The 23,420-nt window shown below is 34.9% G+C and overlaps 1 protein-coding gene across 1 annotated transcript in view; it reads right to left on the reverse strand.

Annotated features, from left to right (window-relative positions):
- Positions 1–23,420, reverse strand: part of PPFIA2 (PTPRF interacting protein alpha 2) — a 117,932-nt gene that overhangs the window by 35,671 nt on the left and 58,841 nt on the right. Inside the window, exons 8-18 of the mRNA XM_026049711.1 lie at positions 17,788–17,874; positions 17,281–17,364; positions 16,816–16,947; positions 15,771–15,833; positions 12,241–12,332; positions 10,417–10,552; positions 9,708–9,928; positions 6,716–6,953; positions 3,942–3,971; positions 2,876–3,006; positions 2,228–2,382 (exon numbers count right to left, since the gene is read on the reverse strand). Coding sequence (XP_025905496.1) covers positions 2,228–2,382; positions 2,876–3,006; positions 3,942–3,971; positions 6,716–6,953; positions 9,708–9,928; positions 10,417–10,552; positions 12,241–12,332; positions 15,771–15,833; positions 16,816–16,947; positions 17,281–17,364; positions 17,788–17,874 — 1,369 coding nt within the window. The remainder of the gene's footprint in view (positions 1–2,227; positions 2,383–2,875; positions 3,007–3,941; positions 3,972–6,715; positions 6,954–9,707; positions 9,929–10,416; positions 10,553–12,240; positions 12,333–15,770; positions 15,834–16,815; positions 16,948–17,280; positions 17,365–17,787; positions 17,875–23,420) is intronic.

Below are 23,420 nucleotides of genomic sequence, written 5' to 3' on the forward strand. Positions count from 1 at the left end.
TAGATAGTGCAGAGCAAGAAATTATTTTGTACTATACTCTGGCTCTGTGGAAGTTAGTGATAAAATTTTGGATGTTCCAATATTACTTCATAAATAAGATTGGGACTGATGGAATTTTAGAAATATTACAGTATTAGTTAAAGAAATATTATATGTACTTACAATGTATATCATTCATGTATTGAGACAAATACATGCTATACTGAAATGAACTTTTAAAGTGCTCCTTTTAACTTAAATGTGTGCGTGTACAAATATGCACACAATAAGAAAATAAAATTAATGTTGTATCTGAGCCTCCAAATGATCACTTTAGTATTTAATATTTTATTGAAGAAAAGGTATTTTCCATATATGAAAATATAACACTGAGCATTTAAGTATGTATATATATTAAATCAGAATAAAAACATTTAAAGCATGATATTAAATAAGATTCTTCAAATGATTTTAAATTTAACTTATGAAAACATCCTACAATTGATCTTTAGGACTATGCAGCACAGTGATGACAATTACTATCTACAGTTCTGTGATATAGTATCTTACTATAAATAGAATTATTTATAATATATCCTTCAAAGAATTTTTCTGAGTTGTCTTTAAAGTGCTATTTCTGAATGGAAATTTCTCCTCTATATTTATTCATATATGTTCTTGGTATATTAAGAGGAGAAAAAGCTGTATAATTCATCTCCTCAACAACTTCTCTTAATTTCTCAAAATATTTTACTTCTAATTTGGTCAATAGTATTTTTTGTATATTTGTTAAACTAGCTTATATAAGCAAAATGCATATTATTCTGATATCTTTTGCTATTGAGCCAAAGGATAGATGCTAAAAACATTTCATTTAATTGCAAATCTTCACTAATATCTGCTTGTAATTTCATGAGTTAGTGTTGGGAATTATAAATGGGCCTTATCCAATTATACATTTGTCTTAGTAATCATGTTGGATATTATTGCAAAATGAATCTACTATAAGGTTACATTGCTCCTGAGACAATCTTTACAGGTGTTATTTTATTTTTTTTCCATATTGCAAGGAACTGCAGAGAAGACCAAAGCACTTATTACATCTCTGTTCTTTACATGCCCAAATTACTGTGAATTCATAAATTATTATGCATAATTCTTCCATATCAATAAAATTGGTTTTATGAAATGTAAATATGAATTAATAACCCAGTCTAAAGTTATAAAATTCTCAATCAGTGCAGATGGCAACATGCAGGTTTGAGTGACCCATTTAATAGATTCTGAAATATATTAAGCCATGAAGATGATTGAATAAATCAGTTTTATTCTCCCCATAGTAAGAGAAAGAAAAAGAATTTAAATTAAGATAAGATTTCTTTTTTCAAGGATACAAGGTTCTCACAGGCAAAGGGGAGAAAAGCTGGCTGGAGTGTAAAAGGAGAACGCTCAGCATCTTGGTATTTATTAAGACCCTAATATCATCTTATTTCATGCTACAGAATATTATTTTTGGGCTTTTTAGCTGTAATAAGGATAAATAATACTAAATTAGTTCCTTTATTTTTTGGTTTACATAACTTAAATATTTGTAATTTTTTTAAACTTTTAAAAATTATTCACTGATGTTATGTGGCCACCTTGGCTTAGTCCCTATCAAATTTGTATTATGTGACATCACTGTGAATAGGAAAGAACTACTACTCTCATTTTTAATGACAGGGAAAAAAGGTGACATGAGGCCAGAGTATCAAATCTTGAACTACTTTTGTTTGGCTGTTCTTGTTATTTGGTCATTATATTTCTATATTATCTATGTTCTACAGAATATACTATATATACAGAATATAGATAATATAATATTCTATAGAATATATTCTTATTTCTATGTCCTAGAGGATACATCTTCTCAATGATGTGTAAAGAGTATTCTCATCATTTTGTATTCTGATTATTTGAGAGTACCCGGTTAACACTTTTATCCTAATGCAAGATGGCATTGAAGCAGTAGGCTCACTGAAGTGGGTGATTCCGGTAATTTGTGTCAGAAGTCTCTTTTCATTTATGTTCTACTCTTATCACACTTCTGACAAACAAAATTATTGGTAACAGTAAAATTTAATGGGAAAGTTCTGCCAGCGTAAAGAAAATAATAAGCTATTTGAAAAACCAAAAAGAAGCATAATTAAAAATGAAAAATAAATGATCGTGAAATGGTGACCTTGACTTGGTACCACTAATTCCTTACTGAGCTGTCCAAGACGAGCCTTCTCTTTTTTACCGAACAGACGTCCTATTGAAGACTTGATTCCTTTCTTCTTGGGAGCTTTGTGGAGTGAGTCCTGGCTGCTACTCACACTGCCAAGACCAATGCTCTCTGGTTCCAATGAAGCAGGCAAACTACTACAAAATGATAATAAAAAGGTAGAATATATAACACATTATCATTTACAGATGATTTTATTTTCTGAGCAGCTCTCTCCCTGCAACTAGAATAATTCAGCATATTTCCTCCTTTAGTGATTTAACAAAACATAGTCCATGAGGCTGACAGAATCTTGGTGAGAGAGGCTGGAAATAAAAAAAAAACATTTTTAATTTGCTATAAAGCGATCAGTTTTTATCACTTCTTATCAAATCCGTTTTTATCACTAGTTTTGATCACTTCTAGTAGTAATATTGTACATTAAAACAAAATTATCTAGCATATTTTAGCACCAACAAATATTCCCTGAGTCACAAGAGACAAAATAAAAGTTTACCTATGGTAAAAACAATAGTTGATAAAAACATGAAGAAACCAGGGTATTTTGAGGGTGTTAAACAACAGCATGATTTGAAAAGGATAAAATGTGATAAAACTGTGAAGAGCTGATTCGTGCTACAAACACCTTACCTTCTGGCATCATTGTGATAAGAAGAAGGAAGGGTATGAGTCATTCTGATAGCTCTGGGTGTTGGAGGAGGAGAAGTTTCACATTTGATGGTGGCTTTATCTTCACGCCCATCTTCTTCGACTACTGCAATCTGTGGGGAAAGATGCATCATTGAAAGTCTACTAGCTTTTCAAGAATTTTTCAACACGTGTCTCAAGAATTTGTCAAGTGAACCAAGACATGTATGGATTCAAGTACAATTTTCAGAGCAAACTGCAAGGGTTCGTGTTTTTAAAAAAGGCTTTTGGGAAAGAGCAAAAATTGACCAAACATGGCAGGTTAAAGTACATATTTGAAAAAAAAAAATTGCATTGAAGAAGAAAATCTTTCCTTTTATGCAAAACAGTTTGATCCAGTAAAAGTCTACACATGAGAATAACTTCATGCATGAGCAGGCATATTGCATTAAACAGGATTATTCATGTAAACAAAGTTTCTTGAGGGATGTAAGGGAGAAGGGAAATACATACATAAACAAGATCACTCTGTGCATAGGCTGTTAATAGAATGATCAGAGTGCTTGAAAATAACCATTTTTTTTAACAAAAAGGAGTTTGTCACAGTTTATAATGATTTGTCTTAAATACAGTTTCCCCTTATCTAGAGATAAATTGCACATTCAATGACAACTATGTAAGAAGCACCAGAAGATTGCAAGCAATCTGCCTGGTTCCTCCATCAATAAGAATGGCCAAAATATATTGAAAGTAATTCCTATGTGCCCATACTTTGTTTTTAACTGTATTCCTCTAAGTTTGTGCTAGTAAAGCTGGTACTCAACTCTGTCTCTGAAGGACCCTCATTCTTGGATTAGCTGTGACTCTTTCAAGCCTTTTTGAGGTAAGATTAAAATGATCATGTTTAGGGATCGAATAAAAAAGAAAGGAGTGGATGCAATAGGTGGCAAGGAACACAATTATCTGAACAGCACTGAAGAAGTTCAGAGTACTGAACATGGAAGCACATGGAAGATTATATTAAAAAGGCTCTTTTAAACTTTTTAAACTTAAAAAAAAAGTATCATACCTTTCTTCGATGTTTCCTTAAGTCACTTGGCTTAGATTGGTAACAAGCAGCAACAACAGAAGAAGAACGATTAGTAAATCTTTTTTGAACAGAGACATCAAAATGCCTCATGTTCTTCCTTCTTTTGACATATAGAGGAAGGAAATTGAGATTTCATTCATTTAATTCTTTGCATGGTAATATATTGAATATAAACATGTGTCACAACACAAGATGCCCTGACAAATATCCCATTCTCTGAATGCAGTTACTGCTTCTAAACTTGTAATTGCCTCCATTTTCACATATATAATGAAGAATAGGACATTTCAAACATATGGTATCCCTTTTTATAATTGGAGTCTTCATTATAAATCCTCCCACTACCCCCTCCTTCAATAATATAATTTTTTGCAATTTTATCTAATATTATAAACTTATCTATATTTCATCAAGTATAAATGCAAAATGTCACCAACAAACACCATGCCAGGAAAAAGGGCATTTCTCTCCCATTTTCCTCTTTCTTAATGTCTTTGATATTTTCAGTCAATGGATACAGATATATCCATCTTCGGCATTATCTCACAGTAGAAGGCTGCCAGAATATACCTCATTCCATTTATATACCCTTTCCATTTATATTTTTGGCAATCTCACTCATTTAAATAAGCCAAAGAAAGTGCAGAATTTATTTACTGCACAGACCTGGGCTGTGGAAACTCTTCATATTGTTGGTTTTCAGCCACCCTCTGCAGCATCATTTGGCAATTTTGGGCTCTAGAGACTATGGATTTCTTCTCAGCTCAATGTTCCTGTTTGGAGGACCTCTGATTGATAGCCTGTTGTGTCCATCCCCAGCCAGTAAGGATAAGGAAACACTCAAGCTCTGCTAAAGCAACCCAGGGGCAGAAGCATCCTGAAATGATCCATGTAGTTGCTAGTGAGGATGAGTGGGGCTGTGGCCGCGCTGCTGAGTTTGCAGCAGGTCACTGATTCTGTAGCTTATGGTGCATCAAGAATTTGATGGCAGCTTATGCAGATCTAACTACCTGAGATTTAACGGAGCTAGAGCTTGATACCAGGGAGGCCATGGCAACATGACATACAGAGCTTATACTGTTATTTTGTATTTTAATGTGATGAACCTACTGACTCAAAGTTACTGTGTCCATGTCAAGGCAACCAGGTGGCACCGGTCTCTGCTGCAAGGCTGGCTACCCGTTGCCATTTAGCAACAGCCGAGTCACTTGATTTAAATGATTGGTTAAACGGAGCCAGGCAGTTCAAGCAGTGACACCATGTCCACCTGCACACCTGTCTCCTACTCAACTCTCTGCATCACCAAAGGTTTTGGGTCTGCTGTTTGGCAGAGGAGACCAGAGGGAAATGCAGAACGGTGGTCATTAAGGAAGGAACAATCATGAGCCTGGACCTCAACTTCTGTTTGGAGACTTCTGTCCTTAGTTCCCTGGGAGGCAGAAAACACCATCCTAAACTGGAATAAACAGAGGTAGCTCAGCTAGCTGCCAGCAGAAGGGCTAGGAAGGAGACCTCAGATGGTTCCTGCATCAGCTACATGATAGTAGACAAATGTCCTGATTCCCAGTTGAGCAGGAGCCAACTGAATAATGTACAGCTGGGCTCCACTCTCAGCAGCTCTTAGCAATGATGTTCTTGGTGACGAGAGTTAATTCCTCCTTCCAGACTGAGATAGAAACTCACGTCTTCTCTGTTGAACACCTCCAACAGGGGACATTGGTTTCCACTGGGACACAGTGCTGTTGCGTCCCAGGGATGGACCACAGGAGGAATTTGATGATGCTCAGATCTAATTTTATTATAAAAATAGCAAATAAAAATGGGGTCACAGATGTTTCTATTCTGCTCACAGTATATGAGAGTTCAGCACAGTGAACTGCTTTAATTCTCTCCCAGGGCTTAAAGGGGATGAATTTGCTCAGTCTCTAAACTGTGGTTTCTACCCCACACTGCACTCTGTGCCTGCACCCTTAAGATTATTGGAGCTGGACATCTTGAAAATGTTGATATGTGTCACCTTCACTTAACTGCTGTGCTGCTCTGTTTTTCTATGACTACAACTTAATTTTTCTCTAAACAACTGTCCAAAACAATCTTGTTCCAGAATATGCTTTCAAAGCTACAGTTTTGTTAGAATGGTTCTGCATCCTGATTTGGTGACTCAGTACTTATGTACACTATTCATAATGTTGAAAGATACAAATTAAATGGGTTACTGGAAAACAAAATACCTATTTCAAGAGCTTGATATACTCTCGTGAAGAATATATACAAGGGGCTCTAAGTAGAAAATAAATCCATGAGAAAATTCCTATTAGAGGAAAAAGAAATCAAATTGTCAGATATGTGAAGGAGAAGGTTTTTAAAGCAATGTCTACTAGACTTTTCCTGGAGAGATTTGAACTCGCTAAGGCACAGAGTCTATTAACTAATAATTGCATCATTTTAAAGTTCCTCACTTTTGAAAAAAAATCACATATTAATTGATTACAGTCCTTCCAATGACCAGCGCTAATTCCACTATCAGTGTAATGACGGATCTTGATCATCAGATCAAGAAGCCCAGGTGGATCAAACAAAATAACAAAAAAGAAAAGTCTTCAAACATGTACATATTCTGGGGAACAACTATCTGTACCTACAATGAAGAGGTGGACAAACAAGGAGAAAGGCAAGCAATTCATACAGTGAAATGAGCAAATATTTCATACTAAAAACATCACACCCAACATTTGCCTCACAGAGTTTCTTACCAGCGTCATGACCCCCATTCTGTCCATCTCTCTGGCTGGACTGCGAGGAGTGAGCTTGGGAGTTGAGTGTCCACTGGGAGGAGATGAGCTTGCCAGTGACGATGCTGTCACTGAGCCAGTAATGGATGTTCCTTGGTGGACTCTGGCTAGATTTAAGCCTTCCAGGCTCACACTGGCCACTCTGTTCTCTATTTCTTCAGCACGCAGTTCTGTTGATTCTTTTTCTTCTTGAATTAACCTTGTAAAATAAAAGATGAATGTATTTTCATCTAGGTCAATGTTAACGGGTTAAAAGTATTCCCAGATTCTGAAAGCAAACTGTCATTTTTTATACTTTTCACATACTTGCACAAATTCACATTGATACACACAATATATATTTATGCAGAGGTTTTGTGTCCTGGTCACAAAATTAATTTTGTGAATTGATTCCCAAATAATATTGAAAAAGATATCTTAAGTCATCAGAATTATTATTATTTTTGTTTCCTCTGGCCTCAAAATCTGTTCACAGAATTTGCCCAACAACAAGACCTCATATATGAGATTTCAGGAAGATTAGTTCTTTGTGAAGAACCAAGGACAGGGGAGCAGTATTTAACAATCCGATTTATAATAGGAAATTAATTCCAATCTTAAGTTGGCTTCATCTGCTCTTCTGTTGCCAAAGCATGAACACAAATTTAAACTCAAATGAAAATAGGCCTTTAAGAAGGGAATTGAAGTTAATCTGTATTAATAAAACAAGAGAACACGTAAATCAACTTGTCTGTTTCATCCCCCCAAATGATGAAAAAAAAATCCAAAGTTGCTTTTAAGTCAAAGCTTTTAAGTAATTTTGATTAAAATAGATCTCTTTTTGGACACAAATGTAATGTTCGTAAACATATATAGACTCAATAGGATGCTTCCCCTGGGGTCTTTAATTTTGTTTTTTTTTTAATTGCAATTGTACTTATAATGATAACATAGACAGTCTATTTATTTTATCCTTTGTCCATAAATCTATGTCAGGAGGAGTCTTTTGAGGGGATAGGAGGAGAGAATATGAGAGATGAAAGCAAAATGGGATTTTGAAACCTGGAGAGACAAATTGTGAGCCCAGCTTTCTGGAATGAAATGAGGAAACATATAATAAATGAAGCCATAATATGTTGAAAATAGACACCTGCAAATTCCCATGCTGTGATATGTTTTCCTCCCTAAAAGTCATTTCAAAATTTCTATAAAATGCTTACAGTACTTTCTGAAATGAGATGTGGTAGGAACTCAAAGGCAAATCATAATTTGACAGGGATTTCTTTTTTCATTTTAGTAATCTAAATTCTACATCATCTTCTGTAATAAGACAGTTCTAAGGGAAAATACATTTTAATCTCTTTTGATATATCCAATCATTTGATAAAGTGTTCATCTAGAAAAAAGATCAAGAAAATATGAAATGCAATAACATTGGGGAGGACATTCTTGTTGAACTATTCTTCATGAAATGTATCTATTAAAAAAAAAAAACCACAAAATTAGTTACCTAATCATTAAGAGTGATGGTAAGAAACAACAACAACAAAAAAACTCACTATACTTCAGTATAAGATGATCAGCAGGGGAAATAATAATAAACTTTCCTTAATTGACCTGAAGGGAAAATGACTATAAATGATATCTTCTTTTTGTGCTTCTGCTTTTATGACATAAAACAACACCTACTATCTAAATCACAATCCTTTGCTCATTAAAAGAATGATCTGTATCAGTACAGTACAAATAGTATCCCAACCTATTGTCTGCTGATACAATTCACTTACCTGTGTGTATTTAAAGTACAAAATATCTGTGTTACATGCTTAACTGTAAAGCTGTCAAACAATACAAATATACTGTTGAATCTATAATATCCCGAATGTATCACAGTGCTGACTTTTCCGTAATAAAAGAAAATATAAAAGGAAAATCTCTTTTATATATACCAGAAATATATCATTTTAAAGAGATTTTCCCTCCCAATAAGAACATTTCCATTATACTTTCTATCTTGACAGCTGTAATTAATCCTACCTAAATCAAATGAAGAAATTCTCACAATATTGAAAAATCAAAATACTAATTATCTAACAAAAAGATTTTTCCCTGGAAAAGTTATATAAGCTCAGTACACTGCAATAGAGTTCTCCCTGTAAAGTTGGCTTGCTCAAAGAAAGACTGAGAAACCAGTAAAAGGTAATCTGGTTTTGATGTTTTTTTTTCCTACATTCTTTTTGACTACAATAATCACCAGAGAGTTGGTGATCAGGCTACTGATGCATTAGCAACATCCCTTTCATCTCCTTCTTAAGGAGCAGAAGCCAAGGAAAGGATGTTCTTGAAACATTATGTTTTTAAACTACATTTCCTGAAAAACATTTAAGAATTTTTTAAGCGTAAAGTACAGCTTCAATTGGAAAAATCCCTTAATTAAAACAATATCACTATATTCTCTATTATTCCATTAAATCTGCATAGATACTAGCAAAATACAGTAATTTCACTATTTCCAAACTCCCAACTTGGAGCATGAAAAGGTCATACTCTCTGATTTCATCTAAATCTTAGAAAAAGTGGCTTATCTGAGATATAATATAGGAGTAATTGCCAGAAAAAAAGCAGGAAAGCACTGAAATATTTCAGACTGGAGGTCATTAGTGAGAAAGCAGAGTTACACAGAATACAGAAATAGATCTTGAAAGGCAGAAAGATAGAGATCTGTCAAATCTTCCCTGCGTTTCTCTAACATATTTCCTTTGAATTGACCAACATTTCTTTATGTGAGATAAAGAATTTTCTAAGCCATATGTTTAGAAATTGAAGAAACCATTTTTGTTTTCTCACAAAAAATAGTCAGAAAACAGACATGTTTCCAGTCCTTTGAATATATGACAGGTTTTCAGATAGTACCTGAACATTAAGGTTAAAGCTCTAATCAAGAAGCACATCCAAGCTGGTTCAAGTTACATACCTGATTTCTTTATTGATAGCATCTAGCTGCTCCTGAAGCATCATGGCCAAAGTCTGGGCATCCGAATGGCCACTCGGTGACAGAAGGTCCATGGAGCTAAAAAGTGTTTCTCTATCATCATCATCAATATCAGACATTTCGGTGTCGCTTTCAAATGGATGGCTGCTCAAAACTCCTATCTGCTGAGTCCTATTCCACTCATGATCTCCAAGGGATTTTACCTAGTAGGAATTAGGAAGTGAATAAGGCTTAGTCCATGAAGAATCATTTCAAAATAAAACAGCAAAGGAGATCAACTAACATTTAAAGGTCCTTATTCAATGATTAATTTTCCATTAACACTTGTAATATTGTTGCAAAAATGCTTTTGTTTTAGCATTGCAGATGGTATTAGGTGTTTTCACATAATTTCTAATGTTGTGTTAAATTAACTAAAAGAGAAATTTGCAATAATGTCTTTTCTAGAAAAGACAGATAGGAAAATATGTTTGAACTTTAATATCTGAACTTAAATCTTCTCTGCCTTTGTTTTAGTACAACACCAATCTTTTCTAAGTATGTAGGGGGAAAGCAAAATAAAACAAAACAAACACGTTGCTGTTTGTATTTAATATACTTTTTTCTGTAAAAAAGATCACAATCTGAAAGTTCAACAGTCTAAAATATATGGCCTTATTAAGGAATATTTGAAATGAAATTGGTGATTAACCTTTGGTTCGTCTCTGCGTACTCCCATCCGGCCCCTTCTAGGTCGCCTTATCACTTTCGTTGATCGATAGTCGGGCTGGCTATCAACCAGGGAGCCCACAGAATACCGCAGCTCTGCTGATGTGTCAAGATGAGGCCTAGAACAGAGCCAAAGCAAGAGATTGAAAGCGTAATAGTAATGGTAATAACAGTAATAATCCGCTGACCTTCAGTTTAGAAACACAATATTTTATTTTTTTTAAGTTCTTTTTTAAGCAAACTAGCATGTCTCACAGACTAAATGATGAAAATATCACTCTTAAAAACTTTTAAAAATAATATATTGAAATCATCTTATGAGAAAATTAAGGCAGTAAAAAACTATAATTTTTTGAAATGAAGGCCTTGCCTAATAGAAGTTCTGATCCAAAACTTTTACATGGAAAAAACAAGCAGAGTTCAAGTTAACACAATGAGCCATACTAACCGTTGAATCTACTATCCTATGGATTTTCCTTCCATTACTTTCCTGAATAAATATTCCTGAGGTTACGATAAAGATGTTACATGCTCAGGAATAAGAATATCTATCTATACAAAATTCTGTCTGTAAAGCTCTGCTCCACATTATGAATATGAACTGCCCTGAGATATTTAGTGCAGGTTATGGATGGATTATGTATATATGTAATGATGCTTTCAAGATAATAAGCTTGAGAAAAAGTACCTAAAAGTTTTCAAAGAAAAATACATTTACAGCATGAGTGTAGTTTTGAAATGAACAGCAAGAAAAATGAATTCTACTCCTGAAAGATTCTGAAATAATGTTGGATGACTCTGAATTTTTTCTATGGTGTTGGTAGGTATTGGGATGATGTGGTGAGCATGTGCTTGCTGGCTTTGGCACATCTTTTCTTGACTGTAGACACTGTTCTCCGGTTTTTCATGCCCTGGATCAAACAACAGCTGCAAAAATTCCTCTCAGAAACATCCCACCTATGAGTGTTCAGAGAAATCAGAAGAGAATGGCTCTGTGCACCATTGGAGCAGTCAATCCCAGCAGTGGAGACCTGCCCAATATCTAGATCTTAATATATAGTCCATCTCCACAGAAATATATGAATAATGTGTTTAGGTACATGATTATAGTAGCACACAACTATAGTAGAAAAAAAAAGAAATATAACTAATACGATATTGATAGACAACTAAGAATATATGTGTCTATAGAAACTCCAAAAATATGCTCATGTCGTTCAAGGAGGACAAGGAAGAATGTTCAAGCTCTACACACAGATGAGCTCCTGTGTTAGGTCTCCCTGAGAGAGTTGCAGTGGAGAAAAGTGGACTACCTACTAAAACTATCCTATTAGTAATCAGATTTAATTCCCATTTTAATAATAACACCGATAGGAGAACAAAGCCTTTCTACTTGACATTTAAGGATCTATAAGAACATAAAATGCAGTTTAAAGCTGAATTAGATTTTTTTTTAAATTCAGGGGAAAAATGTTTACAATGCGCTATAGACAACTTGCATGGTTCTTAGCCACGTTAATAATTACTTTGAAAAACAAACTAGAAAGAAAAAAGGGAAACGAGAGAGTTTTTATTCTTAAACACTTCTCACCCTTTAAAGAGAATGCAACCCAGGAAAAGGATGGCTTTAGTCTTAAACATAAAAGCTAAAAGCCAAAAGTAACAGTAACAATCATAGCACAAATGTTATATTTTTAAAGAAATACATGATTATTTTTATGTGAAGTCTGAATACATTCTTGTTAGGCCTTTCTATTTATGTTCTCTTGCCATTCAAAGCTGGGAAATATTTGTCTTTAAATACTACCTTGACAATGAGGGTTCAATTAAAGAACCAGCCCTCAATTTCATCTGGTCCAGTTCGGATCTGAGTTTCTCAATTTCTTCTGCGAGTCTTTCCTGCAAATGAGAAAAATAAGATATACTTACTTTAGATACAATATTAACTTACTTTATGAGGTATTAACGTCATAGAGCTAAACAAATACAATAAGATACCTTGAATATAAGCCTAAATATAATTTTAAAAAAAGAACTTAGTGATCTCGTTATTGCTTTTAGAGTATATGTATTAAGAGCAGATAGCAAGAGGGATAGCCCTCTTTCCTATTTTTTTCCACTAGAATGGAAATTTTTTCCACAGAAAGAATGACAGGACAGGTATATGCTTGAAATATTTCATCTTTTGGCAGTGTCTGGAAAAGAAGAACCAAAAACCCCTAAAAGCAATAAGTGCTAAACCTAAAAGCACCAAATAACTGAAGATACAAAGCAAACAATATTTACTTTGGAAAGGATATAATAGAAGCATTTGTAATAACAATGAAGCTATTATGAAAATGGAATGACCAATAATTGTATTTTACCACTCCTCCTTCTGCCTCACAAAACAGTAGAACATTGACAAATGTCAAAAATATTCCTAAAGCCTGCTAGCACTAATCAAGGGTAAAACCTGAGTGATTTGTCTTTCATTTGTCACAATTCAGGAAAGCATAATCAAACTTAGGATGAAGAATCTTTTCTCTCTTTTTTTTTTTTTTTTTTAATTCTTTTATGCCATGTATCTGCCTTTGTCCCACAAAGGCCAGTTCCTAGTCTTTCCCTCTGTGAAAATGTATATGCACAAATATATGTATGTCCAACATTGAAAGTTGGCTTCACTTTGAGATTGTCACACTTCTGCCTCTATATGTGTGCAAGACGTCTATGATCTCGTGGTGGTCAGTGGTATAAAACTACCATTAGTGAAGGACAGCAAGCAACACTGTATGAACGATGCTACTGGTGCCAGCCAAGGGATTGCTAGATTTTTGTCCACTGTACTGGGATTTAGATACCTCTGCTACAGACATCTAAATGCAGACCAGAGCTTAAATTTAATCTCAAGGGGCATGCAAATCTAACTGTGAGGGTCCTTGAGAGACAATTATTTGTACTTGAACATCAAACAGGCCAGGGCCTGGACACTAGTGTGTAATTAAGCTGTTAAGTAATTGCACAGCAATTGCTAGCCCTGATTTGTGCACTAACATCACTCTCCATGCCAGGCACAACATAGGGAAGAGCCTGTGATATGCCATTTGCCTCTGGACCTCTTTGTTATAGGCTCAGTTCTAGAGACAACGACATTCTTAAGGTCTTGTTGAACTGTAGCTTTACTACTTGAAAGTTGATGAATCTCTTACAGAATCGTACAAATTATTATTACCTACCAGTAAAATAAAAAGTACAGGAAAAAGGACTAAGGTCCTTTAAACTAGTGTTTAAAATATTTAGGATTTTGAAATATTAAGATGGAAAAGTATCTCCACTAAAGCAGTTTTATGCTTATTAATTCGTATTGCAGTATTTCTTTGTTGAATGGAAGCATTAAGGTTAATTTCATGGACATTGTACTGTAACATTTGCAAGTTACTTAGTGATTGTTAGTAATTGGTGACGTGTTCATTCATTTGAATTTGCTTAATTGGTTTCCCCATCAAAGTGCAATAAATAAACTCTTTGAAATGTTTTATGCAGAAGTCCTGTGATCATACATAGCTGGTTCCTTGTGAGGATAACTTCTCCATTAAACATACACACCTCTAGCTGAGGTTTGCTAATGAGAGTGTATTTATCACACTTCTAATTGTTCTTTCCACGCTTAAGCAATAACCAATAAATAAAATACATAAAGTAAAATTTCAAAACATCTTTGCAAAAAGCACTTCCAATAAATATGCATTCTTTATATTGGATAATCTATCTATGTCAAGAGTGTTATGAACATCCCAGGCAGAAACCAAACTGAAAAAGAATTAGCCACTGTATTCATTTCCACTGTAACACTATTAAAACAATAAAGTTACTTTGGAAATAACTCTGGAAAAATAAAGTAGTTAAAAAGACAGAAACAGAAACTATAACTTGCTTTTAGATTCACTTTCAGCAAAATGATAGAAGGTTTTGATTCAATAGATATGGCTTTAGAAATATCCATCCTGTTGCCTAACTTGATGGTGTAGTATAATTCTGATTTTGCCACAGAAGATGCATCTTATAACAATAATAATAGAGGTGGAATATGTTATTTATTTAAAGCACGATATAGTAAATATTACAAAGTGTCACCTTCTCCAACATTTATAATGCGATAGAAAATATTTTAATTATTCTGTAATAGTGGGGGAATAGTAAGGAATTGTCTTGCTGTTCAGAACATTATAATAACACTGACAAGTGTTATTTTGCAAGTCTCAGTCTCTTTTTCTATGCCTAATGCATAGAAACTTATGCATAGAAAGAATAAAGGACGGTGAAAAGACTGCATTTATGCAGAGAAGTGGAATAGCTACTTCGGCATACTTAGGAATGAGTAAGGAACAGAGTAAACTACACCATGAAAAGGAATTTACTACATGCATATCTATATGAGAAGTCAATCTAGAAGAATTACTGCAGTTTATATCCCCTTAAACTGTGCTCTAAACTGCTTATCTGGCTTCACAAAGAAAATATACAGCAGCCAGGAACCCAAACAATTGCAAGAGCTCCTTTTTGGGGCTTTAATTAGAATCTCTCTCTTCCTTTCTACAAGCCACCAAATGAGGATGAAAATAACAATTGATTTCCATACATATACCTTCTTTCTATTTTTTCCTTAATGGATCTGGTTTAGGATGTAATTGTATTCTTTCCTAGTATTAAAAGGCACTACGCTTTCAGCATTCCATACAGTTTCTTTTACATGAATTCAATACATTACAAAAACACTTCCTCTACGAATCTGAAGGTAGATATATTCGTGTGCCCTACTGCCCACGAGGCAAATACAACTTGGAAAAAAACCCCAAACACTTGGATTTCAAATAAATATTTATAATTAACCTGACTGCTTCACTAAGCAGTCTTAAGAGTTAATCTGCAATGAACTAAGAAAGATCATTTTCAGTTCTGTTTAGCATAACATCACTGCACCTGTTAAGAAGAATTGCATCAAACCCAGCAATTATATTCTTCACTACAAAAGTGCAACCAGTTATGCGTACATCTCTGTAAAGCAAGATTGCTTTCAGAATTGAAAATGATAGAACAAAAAATCCAGAGCAAGTAAAATCAATATGAATTTTAGTTTTGATTTCCTGAGGATAGCCTTTGAGCCATAAACCAAGCTGGGAAAACTCGTTAGAAATCCCCAATGACTAACAGAAACATTTGGGTAATTAAAGAAATTATCAGTAATAACAGGAATATTTTACATGACAGCTGAGGAATCATATATTCTGAATATATTTACCTAAATAATAAATATATAAAATTCGGAAAAACAGAAAAAATAGAAGTATTTTATAGTACCTTGTCATGTAAAGACTCTTCCAGGTTCTTCCTGAAACTTTCAGATTCTTGAATTAAAACATTCTAGGAAATAAAAAGAAAATTAAAATATAGATACAACAGGAAAAAAATAAAGAAGCATTAAATATCAGATACCATCATATACATGCAGCCCCCACACTCAAGCTGAGAAGATAAGTTAAAAAAATCAGCCTTGTTAATCATTGTACTTAAAATATTTTAATGGTTCAATTTGAGCCCACATTAAATGGGAATACTAAAAAAAAAATGCAAGAAATATGCAAGAAATATGCAAGAAATATGCAAGAAAAATTCTTTCAAGATTAGGAAATTTTTTTTTTTAAAACACATCTATTTCTCCCAAATTCTTCTTTTTTACTGGTATATTTTGCTTTGTAAAACATTTTGCTTTGATGGTATGACTTGGAAGTATATCCTCTGACAGATCCTGAAATATCCTTCTGAAAGATTTTCCTCAGATCAAACTAGAGGTGCATAAATGGAAGAGGAAGGGATTAAGGAAATGATGGATAAAAAGGTCTTATGATTTTAATTTTACAGGCACAGTGTGTCTTACAGAAAGCTAACACATCATGGAAAGCCAGTAGATATCATGGAAGTGGTTCCTTCTCCTGTGGGGAGAGTATTTCAAACTTATTGTACACAGCAAGGAGCTAAAATTATCGGGCTGAAATACTGGATTGAGAGAACATCTGCAACGCTGCCATCCTCAGTACTAATTCCCTTTTGCTCGCTGTTTCAGATCATTCCGGATATTTACTGGACTGGTGATTTACACACTCTGCCTCCCTCCTTCCACTGACCAAAGAAGGGCTAACTCCTCAGCACATCCACTGCACATTAGACCTGGAAGGATTCTTGAGTGTGCATCTGAGTTAAGATTTGAATGTATAAACAAAACCACTTTTGTGGCAGCATTTGTGGTGTAAAGAGTTAGTATGATGTGCATTTGTATAAAATAAAACATGTGCTCTTGCGGAGATTGTTAGTTTAGCTGAAGCTCATCCTGCTCTTTGCATGTTACCTTTTCCTCGAGCGCTGCCATCCTCTCTTTTAAATGTAGCTGCAGACGTTCATTGGATTCTGTCAAAAGTCTGTCTACAGTATCTGATAGTCTTTTGTTGTGCTCCTCATTCATCTTTTCTCTTTGCCTTGCCTTTAATATAGGATAGAAGGGACAGATTGGTAGGGGTCAAAGATAACCACTACAGACTTGTGTTTTTAAAAGGCAAAAGCTTTATGGTAATTGAACACATTTAAAGAAATTCCACAAGAAATTTAGTTACGCATTCACTTTTCTACCAGCAGAATACTCACAGACCTGCAATTAGATGTAAATTACTATATTAAGTCGGTTAAATAAAATGGGAAAATGCTGCTACGATTGCTACAAAGCATTTACTAGTCAATAGATTTATGTGCTGCAGGTTATAATGTAGTACTATATCAATAAATAAAAACTTGCAGAAATTATCTGTATTAAACATACTCTTTGAAGTTCCTGATTCTTCTCTTCAAGTTGAGCTTCTAAATGTCGCATACGTTCTTCAATATTTCCATGTCTTTCTTCTGCCTGTAAGAAAAATAGAGAAACTCTTTGTAATTTAAATGGCTTTGAAGGTCTTAATCTCAGTAAAGTTTAAACAAAACATAAAGCAAGCTACTACTAACTGCAAACTCAGTTTTCAGAAAAGAAACTTCATTTAAACAGGCAGCTGAACAGCATTGCTTGAAATGTGTCAGCTACAAAGGCCTGTTACATCCAAGCATCAGCAAAACATTGGAGTTATTTATGAGCAATGAAATCAGCCAAATGTAACATGCAGACTGTGCATGGTTTGAACACAAACCTGCTGTTGTAAAATTGTAAGCTCCTGAAGCACTGAACTGCACGATGGTTGATTATCAATTAAAACAAAAAAAAAGTTAAAAAAAAAATGAAAACAAATCAGATGGATTCTATTTAGCAATAGAAAGTAAAGTCCAGTAGGACTACCTTCCTACGTATGGAGATCATTTCTTGTAGTTTAGCTTCCATAACATATTGATAATCATCAGATGAGGTAGAAGAGGTTGGATCAGACTAACAAGTCAAGGAAAAGGAGAGGGACAAAATTGAAAAATCAGAACTAAAGACACTGACACTGAACAGAACACAGCACAGAATGCTTAAAAGAAAAGTGTGACTGAAAATTTAATACTTTTAACTGACAGATTTTTATGTGGAATAAACTACACTGATACTTGGTGGTTATGATGCAGTTGATGTGGGTAAACTGAAAAATAATGAAATGCTAAAAAAAGCTATCGATCTACACATGAAGTTTGAGGTTAGTGATGACTGGCTGATGACAGATTACTACAAAGTGAAATCAAAGCAATTCTATCTAAGAGAGTCTAATGTTATTTGAAATTATGGCAACTAAACACCAGATTATGATTCTACAAGGCCAACATCAGAAAGTCCTTTATAATTTTTCCACCGTTTTCTAGGAATGAAAGCAATGCATAAACACTAAATCAATGGATTTGTCAATTATAGAACTGTGCAATGTTATGGTCTAGTCCCTAACTTCTAGAAAACCAAAAGAACATCAAAAGAAACATGGCTCAATTTCCAGTATTCCATTGTAGAATACACTACAGAAGCTCTTTTATCCAAATAAATAATTTAGTTTTTATCCCTTTGAAAGGATCCACCCTGGTGGATCCTTTCTGCAAGATCAGGGTGATCAGATAAAAGAAGAACCTATAAACAGAAATTCATTAATAGGAACAAAAAGTCATCACTGAATATAGAAATGGTAATACATCCAAAGATTCATTACTACTTCTGACAAAAGCTGACCTTAATTAGGTCTTCTGTAGCAAAAGATGAACATCCATGTTAATGTCATATTAAACAAGTCTGTGTTATCATCAAAAATGAAAAAAAAAAATAGAAGAAGGGGGAATGCTATGTTGAATTTGCTGCTATGGAAACGGAAATATGTATAAAGAAAATAGAAAGTGCAACCGATGCCTTTGAGTTGTGAGCCTGGGCTTGTTGAACGTCTTTTCATTCTTTCAAATTTGCCCTCTGTCAGAGAGAGATCCTGAACTCTTAATCTTCAGATGAGCAAACCCCAATAAACACTACTTTTGAAATTTTATTCTTTAGTGAGATTGCTGTCTACTATTGATTTATCAAAATATTAATTAGGAATAGAGATTAAAAGTAAATCCATCTGTACAACACAATTCCAAATCACACGTAACTTAAACTTAGAAATATTATCAGGCCTCAAATATTAGAAAACAAAACTATGACATGCAGTTTTATAAATCTAAACTGCAGCTGCTGTTATGTAGACATACATAAGAAACTCCTGTCTTGTACAAATGCAAGCATTATGCTTAACGTCAAAGGCCACTAACACTTATGCTTTTCAAATTAAGTATATTCAAATTCAAATAATTCAGAAATGGAAAGAGAACAGTCAGTATAATTTCTAACTAAGCTCATTTGATAAGTGCAGTTACTGATTCTTGTTTCTGATCACGAAAGAGGCCTGTTGTGATCCATTTGGACTTAGTACCTGAAATTTCTGTGTATTAGTCACAATTTAGACCTGTGATGATCACTTTACCTCATTCTAACTTTGAGTTTTGCATATTAGCTTGTTTTCACATTCACATGATATCTCACTGCTTCTTCTCTCCAATCAGATAAATAGGATATAGGATTGAAAAAAACATCTGTTTCTGGAACTGCAGAAACAAGGAGCTTGTGCTGGAGAAGGACTAAGGAAGAAACATTTTATTTATTTATTTATTTAATTTACTTAACGTATATTCTTTTTAATTGTAAAATAATCAGATTATTTTCATTTTGAGATGTCAAACAATTAAGCACAGTTGCATGTCTGCATGTCTGGCAGAAGTGTGTAACCAGAATTACAACTTAGGACGTTAATGTCTCCGAGGAATTTTAATCATCAAGTTTGAAGATCTCTTCATAAGACCTGGGAGCCTGCATGGACAGCTATGGACTCTGAGGCTCATTACCAAAAGCTGAGTTTCATCTGTACTACTTTGCTGAGATAAAATTGCTTAATAACTTTCTAAGGGGAACTAGTGTGACTCTAGTACTGGTAGACCTCACCCTAGGCTCTCTTTAATATAAGATGTGTGTGACAGTTTTCTCTTACTCTGTATAGAAGGATTAACAGGACACATTCTGTGGTACTCAGCAAGTAGCATTCAAAGCATTTTGCTAGTATATTCAGTTATAAATAGATTTGCAATATTGTGCATCTTAGACTGGATAAGAAATATGTGGATAAGAACTAACAATGTCTAACTCCCTCTGAGATACCAGCATGACTCTTAATGCTCACTTTGCACTTTATATGCTATGAAATGGGAAAGAAATAACCAGTATAAGCCAGTAATAGAGAGGAAAAATACTTGCTTTCATAGAATACCAAAGCTGTTCTAACCCTGTTAAAACTCTGCTTCTGCTCCTGCTGCTAATGCGCCCACCACAAAAAGTGTTGCTTTCACATCATCTGTTACTGTTGGCACTGCACATTTTCTAGGTCTTTGTATCTTGGATGAAAAAAAAAAAAAAACAATTTCAATCATTCTGATGCAGAAAGCCCTGTACAGTGCAGGTGTCATCCAGGTGTCATCCTTTTTTCTTTCTCCTACTGAGCTGTAGGAACAAATGTAAGATTTTCTAATGGCACAAGCTGATTTAGACTGTTAGGAGACCTTGACTTTTGAACACCTGCTGTCTCCAGATTTTCTGTTCTCTTCCACTCATTCTTTTGTCTCCCTCTTGAATTAGTGAGCTACCTAAGAATAACACAATATGCTATGGAACTATGCAAGGTGCCATTTGAAGGTGATCATGGTGACTGAGCCACAACAGCTCATAGAGTTGTCAACTACTGATGATATATTCACTTCTAGCCCATTGCAAATATGAAACAAGACATGGTGGCTTAGATCACTCCTTCTTCTTACACCCAACCTTCTAGCTACCAGATATCCACCCATTCTCACCCCTCCTCTTTTAGCGGCTACTTTCCACACCTGTAAAGCCTAGCCAGCAATTCCCTCCATTTGGCACCTTCCTCTCACCCCTTCTTTCACTTCATCCTCCCACCAAGACAAATATCTTCTGTGGAAAGAGGGATGGTTTGACGGTAAGATATTGTAAACAGGAGGCATTTCTTGTGTTTCCCTCCTCACAGAAGAATTTATCTTTTTCTTCCCAGCAGAAAATTAATCAACACTCTTCCGTGGTGAATATATATGTTCTTCCTTCTTTCTTCTAATTCTTCTCAGAGAGGTTTCTGACTTACATACCAAATCCCTTCTTGTCTCCTTTCACTGCTGTTACTTCTTCCCAACTTAATGGAAACCAGATCCCCACAAAACAAGCACACCTCACTTGCCTCCAATTTTTACATCATTTTTCTTCACCTTTAAAATTCACTAAACATGTTACTGTGCTAAATGTGTTTTTCTATGACTTTGGTATATGACTGCTGCCTCAGTTTCCTCTTCCCCTTCTCAGTGTTTTCTTAATGCAGCCAATAAAACACTGCAGTTCTGTTGATCTGTGTGCTAGAATGATGACATAAGATGCTGAAGGCAGTCTTGTGAGTGGAGGAGTGAGGAGTGAAGGTGCAACTCAGCTGCACAAGAACCAAGAGGAGAGTGACTTCTGGTGGGAGTGACTGAATGGAAGTAGGTAGATGCACTAGACTATTTCCTAGCTGCATGGAAGGGGGAAGCATATTCGTCAGACTATCCATCCAGAGATGCTGAATGTTCCAATGTCTGTCTCTTCTGAGGAAAATAAGTACCTTATACAATATAAAAAGGTTGAGCTACCAACTGCCTCTTCTCCAGGGCAGGCAAGCAAATCACACCATGAGAGTGGGTACAAGGTGGCTCAATGAATCATGGCAGTCTAGATCCCGGGATACATGCCGAGAGCTGCACTACTTGTCATGACCAGACAAAATGCCAGTGCAATGGCCAGGCAGGACAGCACAGTACATGGGATCATGCTGTTCCAGGTTAGTCTGCTGCAGGTTGACTAACCCTCCCCTTGCTCACCCAATGGTCAGAACACAGTGAAAACAAAGCCAAAGAAAAGATCAAATGATTCAGGTAAATATATGGGTACTTATCTGAGTTCACTGTATAATCCAAACTTTTGGAAGTTCACTCCTTATGAACTAGTTTGGGCATGGAAAAGTAGCAAAAGACATTCACTAGCCCATAGAAAATAAGAAATTTAACTCAAGTTTTAAAAATTGACACAGAAGAAGGATTTTGCACTAACCCTTCTTTTGCAGGATCTCAACCCAGGGATTTTATGAGAACGAATATAAGTTGAATGCAGGATTGTAACATGCATATTTTCAACTTAAGAAAAAAAAATACCACATTCAAATCCAAAACACAGTTATTCTGCTCTATATGCATATGCAGATAATTGCTTTTTTACTCACAGCAAAGCAGTCATGGCTTCCAGTTATCCCATACCACTTTCCTTTAATAAGCATGTAAAATATATTAGGCTCAACTCACCTTTACTTTCATATCACTGTAACACCCTTAATCTCAGTGAATCCACTATCATTGAGGTAGTATAAAATAAAGGAGAATCAAAAAATTGGGATCATTTTCAGTGAAAAGAATCTTGCTGATTCAGGGGACTCATCTTTTACTACCTAGTACACATAAACATTGACCACAGCTTATGTAGGCAGATTTAAGTTAGTCCAAAGACAGCTAGTTTGAGTAGTATCCACAGAGCACAGAGTACTGGCATAAAGCTCAACACTGTCAAAATTATTTCAGCGTTACTCAGCTTCTTGGGCAGTTTTTTGAGTTTTCATAGGGTAGCTAGCCCGTTAACATCATCCCAAGCAGCTAAATCTGGGCTACTCAAACAAGCTGAAGCAACTGCAGCGTAGTAGTCACTGCTTCCAGGCTACATTTACATTATCCATGAAAGATACGGGACTTCAACTTTCAGCTTGCATTTGTTTCTTCAGCTTTCTGTGTAATCAGAGAGAAATGGACAGAACTGACATTACAGTCTGAGTGACTTCTCAGGCTTTCCGTCTCGGCAAAAAGACTTTGATGAAGTCCATCAAAGTGAAATGGGGTGGTGTGTCAGCTCTGTTCACTGTTCTCCAACCATATTGAGCGAAACAATGTAAGAAGACAAACAGAGATGTGTACTGGAGATTATGGCCACAGTAACAGCAATATCTCTGTGTAGTCTGCATAGTTGGAGTGGGACTTCTTCTTTCAGTGCTTGTAATTAATATATGTTCAAGAAAAAAATTCAATTGCAAGAAAAGACATGCTGGAGACTGCAAAATACTTACTGGTGCCTAATTGCTGCAGAAATTATTCAGGAAAAGTCCTCTTAAAGTAGAAAACAATATTTTTAAGCTACTAAGGACATTAAAATATGTGATTAATTGTTGATTGAGAAAAAGAAAAAAAAAAAAGAAAACATTAAGTTGCCAAGGGATGCTCTTATGGGCATCTTGGTTTTTATTAAAATGCAGTAATGTATATTTGGTATTTCATGTAGCTCTCTCTATGTTGATT

This window comes from Nothoprocta perdicaria, unplaced genomic scaffold (assembly GCF_003342845.1).
Source record: "Nothoprocta perdicaria isolate Ctin4 unplaced genomic scaffold, notPer1 scaffold_61, whole genome shotgun sequence".
Lineage (NCBI taxonomy): Eukaryota > Metazoa > Chordata > Aves > Tinamiformes > Tinamidae > Nothoprocta > Nothoprocta perdicaria.